The sequence below is a fragment of the Mus pahari genome, chromosome 4 (assembly GCF_900095145.1).
Source record: "Mus pahari chromosome 4, PAHARI_EIJ_v1.1, whole genome shotgun sequence".
Classification (NCBI taxonomy): Eukaryota; Metazoa; Chordata; class Mammalia; order Rodentia; family Muridae; genus Mus; species Mus pahari.
This window is the reverse complement of record NC_034593.1, coordinates 80,530,071-80,542,476: the sequence shown is the minus strand read 5'-3', so window position 1 is coordinate 80,542,476 and position 12,406 is coordinate 80,530,071. Positions and strand designations below refer to the sequence as shown.

The following is a 12,406-nucleotide window of genomic DNA, read 5'->3' as shown; positions in this document are numbered from 1 at the left end:
CAGTGGGTAAGAGCACCCAACTGCTCTTCCAAAGGTCCAGAGTTCAAATCCCAGNAACCACATGGTGGCTCACAACCATCTGTAACAAGATCTGACTCCCTCTTCTGGAGTGTCTGAAGACAGCTACAGTGTAATTACATATAATAAATAAATAAATAAAAAATGGTTACAGTGGGGCTAGAGATGGCTGAGCAGGGAGAGCTGCTCTTGCAGACCTCAGCTCCTGGGACCAGTACATGGTGGGGTTCGAGGTGCATCCACAACTACCTGCAATTCCAGCTCAAGGGGGTCAGACACCCATACATCTGAATAAAATTAGTACTAAGAAGGAAAGCTAACAGTGGAGACGCAGGCGTGGCAGTTGAACACACAGGAGGCAAAGCAGAAGGATCAGCTGAGTCCAGAAACCCAAGGCCAGCGGGGCAGGTAAGTGTGTTCCTGTTATACATCGTTTTATCGCTAACAATAAGTGCACTTAAATTTTGCATTGTCACCTGTTGAAGTCTAGACAAAGCAGGGTGTAGTTGAATGGAAGAAACCTTGTCTGGGGTAAGGCCCCAAGTCTGATCCCAGCACTGCTTTAAAAACAATAGAACCCTCTTACTAAATACAAAGGGAATTCAAGGTGAAAGTAAAACTCCACAGAGAGCAAGCTGTTAGTCCTACCTCAGAACCTTCACGGCTAGCTTAACAGAGGCAGCTTGGATCCACACACAAAGGGAAAAAGACAGTCTGCTAATTTAACAATATAGGATTCCACCAGGTACTGTGGCAGGAGGAGACTACAAAACCCACATTCCAGTGGCCCTACAAGAGGTGACTCAAGCATCCCTCTTCCTTCTGTGACTCTTCAGTAGAGGCTCAAAGTTCGAGAGTGCAAAAAGTCAAAAGCTCACAAAGATACTAGTTTCATCAATATTTAACTACCACCCTACTTCCTCCTTCTGAGGCCTTCCTCAGGAGACTTCTGTGAAATAAGCCTGTGGTAAGCCCTGAACATGTGCAAACACTCACTCTTGTGGCTTATCATCATCATCCCAGAGACATCACACAGAATAAAGGAATGAGTGCCAAATGTGCCTACAAGGAAAAGGACCGAACTCTGGGAGAGACAGACACACCCTTCCTACCCTAAAACCACTCCCACACTTAGATGTCAGCCTAACACTCGGCAGCACATGGCCAATTCCCTCCACCACGCTCTCCATTTTCCCTTCTGAAGACTTCCTCATCTCTACAGCAAGCTCACTAGACTTGATAAGGAGAAGTTGCAGGCACGCCAGGAGGGGCCAAGCAAGCCCACAGTAATTCCAGCACCTGCGAGTCTTAGGCAGGACTGCTGGGAATACACACGGACACAAACCACCATACTGGACACCTAGGAACGGGTGAAGTAAAGACCAGCTGTCCTCTCTGTGCCCAGTTATAAAGCGGTTTTTTTTTTGTTTCTTTTGTTTTGTTTTTAAAGATTTATTTATTTATTATATTTAAGTACACTGTAGCTGTCTTCAGACACTCCAGAAGAGGGCGTCAGATTTTGTTACGGATGGTTATGAGCCACCATGTGGTTGCTGGGATTTGAACTCCGGACCTTCGGAAGAGCAGTCGGGTGCTCTTACCCACTGAGCCATCTCACCAGCCCTATAAAGCGTTTTAATAACGTTTAAACATTATCTTGGAAGGGAGCCGTGCTCTCCTTTTCCACACTCACTCCTTTCGCCCCTCAAAAATATTGCGACTCCTCAAATGAACAGCAAAAAGAGAGAAAAGACACCAAAAGCAAGAGCAGTGAAGAACTCCAGTAAGCCACAAGAGGCCTTTCTCATTAGATGGTAAGCAGGAATCCATTCATCCCACTCACACTTTCAGTTGAACAAAACCCACTGTACTGGGTTAACTGAGAAAACAGCCTCCCTCGAAATCAGCAGTGCCACTCTCTAATCTGTTCCATCCTCCAGTGTTCCAATCAGTCAGGAACCTTGAAACTGGCGTGGCATCTGACTCTCTGCTACACACTCCCTTATCAACCAGCTTAGGAGAAATGTTCTAAGTCAAATTTGTACTGCTCACATTTCAGGCCTGAATCTGGCAGGAGTTCCAGCCTTCCAGGTCCTGATGGGCAGGGTCGAGGAAGTTTGCTGGCTCCGACATTTGCTAACCACGGGAGAAGTACCACCTCCTCTCCCACTTCACAAGTGAGGGGCGGGAGTGCCAGTTAGTTAGAAAAGGTCCCCAGGCTCGAGGCTGGGAGGTGGCGCGGCGGCCTTAAGCTCGGCCAGTGAGGGAGGGAACCGCGCTTCCTCTCAGCCAACTGCTGGCTCATTTCCTGAGCAGGAGGAGGGAGCGGAAAAGCAGCCAGTGGGCCAGGTCGGGGGCTTTCCGGCGGTCCCCACCTCCCACCCTCATTTTTCACAGGTTACGCTCGGCCCCTCCCAGCCCAGAGCAGCACTCACTTCTACCCCTCAGACCGGAAACCTCAAGCGAGAGTAAAAGGTCCCCACCCTTCGCAGAGGAGTGGGGGAGGGAAGGGCCGCTGAGCCCCTCCCCTGGCCGCGCCCGGCTCCGAGGGACCGAATGAATGAGCTGGGGGGAAAAAGGGAGAGGGCAGCCCGCGCCGCGCGGGGCTCCATTCTTTCCAGGGTCTAGCCTGCTCGCGCGAGCACTTAAGTTTCCTCCGCACCCGCTTACCGGGCCATCGTAATCGAGCCCCACCCCACCTTGGGACTCCACGACTCGTTCGGGTTTCTAGGGCTCCATGGAGCTGAGCACAGCAGAGGGACGCCGAGCCCTTCCCTGCTGCGCCTCGACTCTCCGTGCGTACCTGCTCCCGGGCCCGCCTTTCTCCCTCCACTTCCCGCTGGAGGCGCTCGGCCCTCTCCTCCGCATCATCAGCCTGCTGTTGCAGAACCTGGATCTTGCGCTTGACCGCCTCGATGGTGGTGTTCCCGGCCATGGTGCCCTACCAAGCTGCTTCTGGAAATCGGGTTCCTACCTCCTCCGCTCGGCGTTGGAGCCGCTTCTCACCCTACTTCCGCCTGCTCCGCCCTGAAATACCGGAACTCACTCACCCGCCCGGATGTGACGCCGCCGCCACCGCGCGTCCTCCCCCTGCCAAGCAGGCGGGAACGCAGTCCACTCGAGGGGCAGCGGGCAGAAAGTGAAGGGTGGAGCCTCCCAGTAACCCTAGGCGACCACTCGGGGCTGTCTTTCCTTAGACCAGTAAAGGGGGGCGGGGTTTGGTAAGGCTACCATAGTAACTGAGAGGCGCTTCATAGTCTAGCCTCACCCACCAGGTTGCCTCCCAACAATGGCTGTCCCATTTACTAAAATGGTGCTGTCGTGAACACGTACGCAGTTGACCCCTCTCTTATCCGGTGCCTCCCTACCACTGCATCTGCTCCCGCTCCGCAATATAAAATATCCCATGTGCTTCCACTTCTACTCAGTCTACGACAGACTCCAAGACCAGGTTCTGAGACAAGCCTAGAAGACCCTAGCCTTCATCTTGCAAGGAGTCCCAGTGAGCTCCTTTGAAAATCTATTAGGAGGAGCTGTGGATATTGCTCAGTGTGTAGAGCACTAGCCCAGCACGTTCGAAGCCCTGGGCTGGATCTCCAGGAGCACTTACACTAGCCTAGTGGCACCTATCCATAATCTCGGTACTTAGTGGGTAGAGACAGAAAGAGCAGAAATCCAAGGTCATCCTTGGCTACGTGGTGAAGTCAAGGCTAGTCTGAGCTACGTAAAACGCTGTCTCAAAGCAACCCCCAAACTGTTGCTACGGTTCTCTCCCATCTCCTGGAAGTCAATAAAGGTGGAAGAAGTTAACCAGATGGGAGAGATGGGCAAGTTGGCGTTCTGTTAGGATCAGCTCTGGACTTAGGTGTTTTGTTTGAATAGCAAGCTTGTCTCCTGTAGCTTTTGAGAGAGTCCATACGAATGAGCAGTTAGCATGTCACCCTCTTTGACCTCTGGAATGATTCAGGATTTGGTAATTTAATACTCATGTACAATCCCTTTTGTAGACAAGGTATTTATACCTCTATCATATCCTTGGCGCAACAGCAAAAACGATTGTGGAATTTCACCTCTAAATTGTAGTAACTTTCATTAGTTTCACTTTGGCTTTCAGGTACTCCAAAGAATGAGTTAAAAACTACTTCTACAGGCCCTACCATTCAGGATTTCTGGAAGTACAACTATAAAGAGATTTATTTTGTTTTCCCTTTGCTTCTCTGGGGTTGTTTTGTTTTGTTTTGTTTTTTAAGATCCATTTAGCCGGGCGATGGTGGCGCACACCTTTAATCCCAGCACTTGGGAGGCAGAGGCAGGTGGATTTCTGAGTTCGAGGCCAACCTGGTCTGCAAAGTGAGTTCCAGGACAGTCAGAGCTACACAGAGAAACCCTGTCTCGGAAAAAAAAAAAAAAATCATTTATTTATTTTAGGTATGAGTGCTCTATCTGCATGTGCACCTGCATGCCAGAAGAGGGCACCAGACTACATTATAGATGGTTGTGAGCTACCCTATCTTTGCTGGGAATTGAACCCAGAGCCTCTGGAAAAGCAGCCAGTGCTCTTGACCACGGAGCCATCTCTCTGGCTCCTGCTTCCCGAGTTTTTATTTGCTTTACTTTATTTTTGTGTTTTGCGGTTGTATCTCAGGTGGTCCTGACTGGCCTCCAGCTCACTTTTGTAATTTTGGATGGTCTTAACCTCTGGATCCTTCTGTATCAGCTTCCTAAGAACTGAAATTTCAGGTGTGAACTATCACATCCTATCTTTATTTCTCTGGATTTCTACTGCCTTCTCAGTAACTAACAATGACAAATCCCTCCTTTGATAAACCTCTTCCCTTCCCTTGAGAAATAGGATATAGAGAGGATTTAGAACTAAGAATATTAACTTGGGGTTGGGGATTTAGCTCTGTGGAGTCTCTGGGTTCAGAAAACACTTGCTGCTCCCCATACCTGGTTCTAGGTCTCAGGATGTTCCTTTCTTTTGGAAGGAAAAAAAAAAAAAGACTGTTGAAGAATGAGACTATTCACAAAAAACAACTTGGACAAACAATAATTTTCTCAGTAGCGTATCCTATACACATTCATTGCTGCCTGCCTCCCCAGGAACTAAGACAGAAGACAAAGTTATGACATGCAGGAAAATTGTTTTGATGGCCTAAGTATTTCTCAAGCTTGTTTTGAATTAAGTCTCATCAGAGGAGTTGCTGGTGAAAATTTTTGTCATCTGGGTGCTGACCAGCAGGTGGCACTGTTGTACCTCCCTGAACCCTTAGACCTGCTCAAAGCCAACCAAAGTTGAGACAACACCAAATTGCATTCCAGAGGCCGGTTCCTTTGTACAGATAATCTCCTTATGATCTAGGGAAGCAGATGGGTTGACTCCAGATAGCTTTCAGAGGCATGATGGATTGGCAGCGAGAAGGCCAACCAGTGCTATTGTTTTCCTGGTGACAAAGGATACAGCATACCAACAGGTGTGTGTGACCATCCCTGTCTCCATTTCCTCATCCCTCCCAACACTTGTTCCTAAAAAAAGGGCGTTGTGACTCTTGTGTCCTGAGTCCCACCCCTTGCATTCCTCTTTCCCCCATTTGTCCCTAAACAGCTTCTGATTTCATCTTGGCTTAAGAGCATCTTATGGCTGGGATCACCAGTGACCTGCCGCACAACCTAGAGGACTGAATCCAGTTCCCCAACACACCCAGAAGAGCCTGCTGTGGCTCTGGGCATCCAGCACTGGGGGGAGGGGCGGGGGAACAGAAACAAGCAGATCCCAGGACTTGGCTGGCCAGCTAGTCTCAATAATCTGTGAGCTCTGGGTTCAGTGAGAGACCCTGGCTCCAAAAACAAGGTGGAGAGATATAGAGGAAGGCATCCAAAGTCTACCTCTGCCTCCAGACCCTCACAGGCAAGCATACACATATAAACAACACATACACAGACACACACACACACACACACACACACGGATCTTACACATGGTTGCACAAAATATACATTCTTACTGTCACTAGACTGTAGCATAAACATGGTTAAAATTGCATATTTTGGGGCTAGAGAGATGACTCAGTGTTAAAGAGCACTGACTGCTCTTCCAGAGGTCCTGAGTTCAAATTCCAGCAACCACATGGTGGCTCACAACCATCTGTAATGGAGAACGGATGCCCTCTTCTGAAGTATACTCACATACATGAAATAAATAAGTCTTAAAAAAACAAAACAAAACAAAAAAAACCTGTGTACTTTGTGTATGTATATTTTGCTACAACTTAAAACTATAATAGTAGCTAAACTCTGGGAAGAAAAAACAGGATTGGGCTAGCCTTGGCAAACCAGTGCCCTCTCTTTGTTCAAGCAGCCCTAAAAAAAATCCCACACATTCAGGAAGGCTTCTCAGATAACCAAACTACTAGTGTAGACACGTAGCAATTGGCTCCCTCATTCCCGTTTACTTATTTATTAATCTCAAGGTCAGAGGCTGAGCTGTTAGCCCTTTTTGTATTAGACAGAGCAACCTCTCCACAATGATGCGCACATTACGATCTTTGTTCTCTACTTAAACCTCAGCCATCCTCGCTGGTCCATGCTCTCCCCAGCTCCTACAGACACTCTCCTTGCTTTCTTGCTCTCTTTGAAGCAAAGGTCAGCAAGGTTTTAGTAAAGGGCCAGATGGAATGTCTGGCTTACAGGTCATGTGGACTCTACAGCAATTATTTAATTGAAGAGAAAAAACAAAAAAAACAAAAAAAAAACACTAGACAATGTGTTCTCATAATACTTTACTTAAAAAACCAGGCTGTGGAAGGGCTTAACCCACAGGTGGTACTTAGAGAAAAGATGCCTTTCTTCCTGCTTCTGTCTCAACAAATTTCCCCCTCTTTTTTTGTTTGTTTGTTGTAGTTTTGTTTTGTTTGAAACAGAGTCTCTCTCTATAGCCATAGCTGTTCTGGAACTCACCATGTAGACTAGGCTGGCCTCAAAGATCTGCCTGCCTCTGCGCCCCCCCCCCCCCAGCTGCTAGAGTAAAGGCATGTATTGTCATGCCCAGTCAATTTCTTGTTCTTATACAGATCAATGAGAGGTACTTACTGAATATGTGAGAAGGTAACAAGGGAGACAGGAGTAAGTTGAGGATTTAAAATGTTTAAGACAAAATTTTACATATTTAAATTTTTTAGCCAGGTAGTGGTGACACAGAGAAGTAGCAGCTTGTATAGGACTGTTAGACACTGAGGCTGAGTTTAGTGCGTGTCACCAGATTTGCATCATTAATCTCTTGTGTTGTGTACTCTAACACTACACTGAGCCATTGAAAGAGGAGAGCCTGGGCTAAAGAATGGCTCAGTGGGTCAGAGCACTGACTGCTCTAACAAAGGTCCTGAGGTCAAATCCCAGTAACCACATAGTGGCTCACAACTACCCATAATGAGATATGACACCCTCTTCTGGTGTGTCTGAAGATAGTTACAGTGTACTTATATCTAAATATTAGTAATAATAAATAGTTAAATATAGTAAATGAATCTTTTTTTTTTTGGTTTTTTTCAAGACAGTGTTTCTCTGTGTAGCCCTGGCTGTCCTGGAACTCACTATGTAGACCAGGCTGGCCTCCAACTCAGAAATCCTCCTGCCTCTACCTACCAAGTGCTAGGATTAAAGGCATGTGCCACCGCTGCCCAGCAAATAAATAAATCTAAAAAAAATATTAGAAAAAAAGAAAAGAAAAGAAAAGAACAGATGCCTCACAGCAAAGACTGAAGGTGAGCATCTAAAAGCATTAGTTGTGAGTGAACCACTCTGTCCTTTAACCAAACGTGATTTAAAATAACATCAGCTTGTAGTTTTCTCCTCACCTGAATGCTGAGAGATGCCTGTGTAACTGACATATCTTTTTGTTGTTGTTGTTAAAATCTCTATGGGCTAAGTAAATGTAGCTGGTCAGGGGACTGGATTTAATCCCCAGTACCCCAAATAAAAAATAAACCATCCTGTGGTACTTTTCTTCAAAGCAGATGTCCTATCTGGTCTGGTATTTCTCTTTGCAGTTGATGAGGAAGGAAAGTTGGTACCAAACTGTGATAGGAGGTGGGCAGAGGCAAATCATTTTAGTTTTAAGAGTGGAAAAGGCCCTTAAGAACTCTGTAACTTGGGGGCTGGTGAGATGGCTCAGTGGGTAAGAGCACCCGACTGCTCTTCCGAAGGAGTTCAAATCCCAGCAACCACATGGTGGCTCACAGCCATCGGTAACAAGATCTGACGCCCTCTTCTGGAGTGTCTGAAGACAGCTATAGTGTACTTACATATAATAAATAAATAAATCTTTAAAAAAAAAATCATTTGTTAAAAAAAAAAAAAAGAACTCTGTAATTTATTCAGGGCTGTAGAGTAAGATCTGGGGGTACTAACTTTGCCTGTGTCCCGGTTTCTGTTAGGTTTCTGTTATAGTTCACCCTTGATCATCACTGCTCTCCTATGATCAGAGTTCCCTGTACCATCGCTATGGCATAAAGGCAGATGTCCACCTTGGCTAGGACAAATAAACCCATATAGGGCCAGGGTCAGTGTGACCTCCATTTTCTATTGTGAAATCTAAGCTGGCTTTCTTGGGTAACTGAGAGATGAGAGGGTCCCTATTAATACACACATGCACATGCCAAACCTTGTACACAAAAGCCAAGAATGTGGCATGGGGGAGGAAGTGAATACCTGAGAGCATGCATCTGGATGTGGAGGCCCCTTCTTTGTCTACGTTCTGGAAAAGGTCATTAGATTACTGTGAGGGAGGTTGAATAGTACAGAAATGAGACCTCGCTCACGCGTGCACACACGCGCACACTAGTGTAAAACCCAGGGATCCATGCATGTTAGGAAAGCATGCTATCACTGAACTATGCTCTCAATCTCGACATGTCTTTGAGTAAGAAAGTATATCCCAACGGAGGAGCACATTGTTATGTGGAAGAGAATTATGTTGGCACAGTCCATGGGTAAGAAGGCAAATAAGCCATCTCCCAATACTCACATCAGCTGCCTTCTTCTCTGCCAGCTCCAGCTTCTCCTGAGCATCCTTTAGAGCTTCTGAATACTTGTCCAGCTCATCCTCTGTCCCTTTCAGCTTCTTCTGCATGGTTGCTAGTTCGTCCTCTAGCTGGAGGAGCCCGGAGAGTAACACACAAAGACATAAACACACAAAGACATAAACACACAAAGACATAAACACAACGGTGTGTGCTTGGACTCCAGAGACCACTGAGCCCAGCCTCCAGGAGAGACACACTTCGTCAGCCATGTCCAGGCGTCAGGCTATGGCTTCAACTCAGACCCTATAATGTCTGGCCTCAGGGTGACCAAGTCATCTAGTGCTTTAATGCAAGACTATTGAATGATAAACATCTAGTGGGGAAGATTTCTGTGATGTTACAGAGAGAGAGAGAGCATCTAGTGGGGAAGATTTCTGTGATGTTACAGAGAGAGAGAGAGAGAGAGAGAGAGAGAGAGAGAGAGAGAGAGAGAGAGAGAGAGAGAGAGATCATGCTTTACCTTTTGCTTTAGAAGTAAGACATTCTTCAAAACGTGGTCTACTTCTACTTAAGTCCAGCAGGCACACTGTGGCACAGAAGAGGCCACTGGCTTTCTCAAGGTCATATGGACAGTCCAAAGGGGATACCCTAAAGCAATGGTGCCCAACCTTTCTAGTGCTGAGACCCTTTCATACAGTTCCTCATGTGGTGGAGACCCCCAAGCATAAAATTATTTTCATTGCTATTTCATAACTTAATTTTGCTACTATTTAAATCATAACGTAAGTATCTGTGTTTTCTGGTGGTCTTAGGCAACCCCTGTGAAAGGGTCAATGACCCAAAGGGGTCTCAACTCTCAGGTTGAGAACTGCTGCCCTAGATGTTCAGGAGGAGGGGCTTCATCGAAACTGGGGCATTCCTCTCACCCAAAAAAGTAGCCGGCCCAGTGGTCACTGTCTCTCCCATGAACCCCCTGCCCCTGTGGCTGCCTTGGAACTCATCCTCCTGAGTGCTGGGATTACAGGGGTGTGTGCCACCATTGCCCGGACCATCTCTGTCTTGCAACCAGCAAGTGAGAAAGGTCCATACCAGCACCTACCTGCTTGCTTCTTTCTTCTGCCTGCTTCTGCTCAGCTTCAGCTTGCTCAGCTCGGTCCAGAACGTTCTCTTTGTCTAACTTCAGCATCTGCATCTTTTTCTTGATGGCCTCCATCATGAGCTGGGACCGTTGGTGGCTCACCTGTGAACACTGGAGAACTGGAGGCTGGGGCCAGAGAGGAAGGGCTGCCACCCGGGTCATGCAAAGTTCCCCAAGTGTGAACCTTTATCTGTGCTTGCAGCCCCACCTCTTCTTCCTAACATGGTCTTTCTAGCTCCCTCCCACCCCTTCACTGTTCCCCGGGGGAACACAGGGTCGGACACATTGATAGACTGACATCACCAGCAAGAAAAAAAAAATTGAGCAACAGCTGAGGCTGATTTTAGACAATGGAAAGTGGGGGTGGGGGAGGTTCTCCCTGACCTTGAAACTTTCCACTCGTTCTTGGCAGATCTGTGGGTCCCTCAAAAGTAGAGGGACAGAAGAGGGGAGAACACTGAAGACCAGAAGGGCACTTTAGCAGTTCTAGCCACCAGAGAGGTCCTAGTAACCTTCAGATCTCTCATTTTCCCCTTGGACTATATTGGATATGGACCAAACTCTACTGGTTTGGTCTTTGGATCCCTGGTGTATCTAAGGAGAGTATCTAAGGAGCGTGGTCAACAAGTGACGATGGGAGGCCACTCATGATCTTTGACAATTCCCCCAGATTGACAGTTGGGATTGCTGTGCTATTTTGGGATTCTCTAATAGGCAAGGAGACATTAGTCTGTAAAGGCCATAGGATAAAGTAGAAGGCCTGGGATCTGAAAGGGTATCTCAGGGTATCAAGTGGGATGAGAAACAAGGAGGTCATAGAACAAGATCACGTTTTCTCATAGCGACCTTAAAATAGAGCTTTCGTACCCACACATCCATACTGAAGACTGTCGCTTTCCTCTACTCCTCTTCGACTGCTCCCTCTGTAGCCCCCTGCCCAGCCCACTGTCCACCATGCCGTTATAGTATCTACCAGCTCTACTTCCCCCAGTGTAGTGCCAGCCATGTTCATAATTCCACTTGGAATCTTGCTATTGACAGGTGGCAATTGATCCCATACACAGTTGCCATATACCCATCTATGCCAGAGGAGCGGACACTGTTCAAGGTGACCGGACCGGAGCTAGCAGAGCAAATAGAAGTGGTTCTAATTAGTTCATAATGTCAAGGATAGTTAGTGTCGAGGCTAAACCACAGCAATGTGGGAACGGAGTCAAGCATCAGGGTGGGGGCAGGGGCAGAGCCGGCTCCCTCCTGAGAGCATCCCTGTTAGGAGCAGACTGCTATAACAGACTGTGAGGAGAGACTTCCTGCTGTTGGAAGAAAGCAAAGCAAACAAACACCCCCAGTTGAGAGGCCAGTCGGGGAAGGGGGACAAGAGAGAACCAGATAAAAGACATGGGTTGATAGGGAAGAGGGCAATAGAGAGGAGAAAAAGACAAGAACAAAAGAAGAAAAGAGGGAGAGATACATCCTTTCTACCACAGGGGGCAAGAGATATAAAGAGTTGATCCTCAAATTTCAGCTCTTGCCCACTTCCACATGAGCCTTCCCGGTTAACATGGGCTCCGTATACTTCTCTTTCAGGAGAGTTATGGAGAGAAATTTAATTAAAAAAAAAAAAAAATCACGCCGGGCATGGTGGCGCACACCTTTAATCCCAGCACTTGGTTGAGGAAAAGGCAGGCAGATTTCTGAGTTCAAGGCCAGCTTGGTCTGCAAAATGAGTTCCAGGACAGCCAGGGCTATACAGAGAAACCCTGTCTTGAAAAAAAAATTAAATTAAATTAAAAAAATTAAAAAAAAAAAAATCACAGACCTGGGGAGATGGCTCAGCAGTTAAGAGCACTGACTGCTCTTCCAGAGGTTTTGAGTTCAATTCCAGCAACCACATGGTGGCTCACAACCATCTGTAATGGGATCTGATGCCCTCTTCTGGTATGTCTGAAGACAGCAACACTATATAAATGTAATAAAAGATAATGTAATGACCTGGGGTTGTAGCTCAGTGGTAGGGTATTTGCTTAGTGTCTGTGAGGTCTTGGTCCCCATTACCAACATTTTACAAAAAAACAACAAAGGAACAAAAAACAACAGGCACTGGGTATGGTGGCACGTGCCTTTAATCCCAGTGCTCAGGAGGCAGAGGCAGAGGCAGAGGCAGAGGCAGAGGCAGAGGCAGAGGCAGAGGCAGAGGCAGAGGCAGAGGCAGAGGCAGAGGCGGCAGAGG

The 12,406-nt window shown here is 47.1% G+C and overlaps 1 protein-coding gene across 13 annotated transcripts in view; it reads right to left on the bottom strand.

Annotated features, from left to right (window-relative positions):
* The window catches only part of Tpm3 (tropomyosin 3), a 29,312-nt gene extending 19,043 nt beyond the window's left edge, over positions 1–10,269 (bottom strand). For 6 of the 13 annotated variants that reach the window (XM_021196834.1, XM_021196836.1, XM_021196839.1 and 3 more), the window contains exon 1: positions 2,822–3,169. In XM_021196834.1, coding sequence (XP_021052493.1) covers positions 2,822–2,953 — 132 coding nt within the window. In that variant the 5' untranslated portion in view covers positions 2,954–3,169. Of the gene's footprint in view, positions 1–2,821; positions 3,170–9,040; positions 9,167–10,137 lie in introns of those variants that run through there. The other 7 variants (XM_021196828.2, XM_021196832.2, XM_021196833.2 and 4 more) reach the window with 3 other exon arrangements.
* Between the last annotated feature and the right edge of the window lie 2,137 nt (positions 10,270–12,406).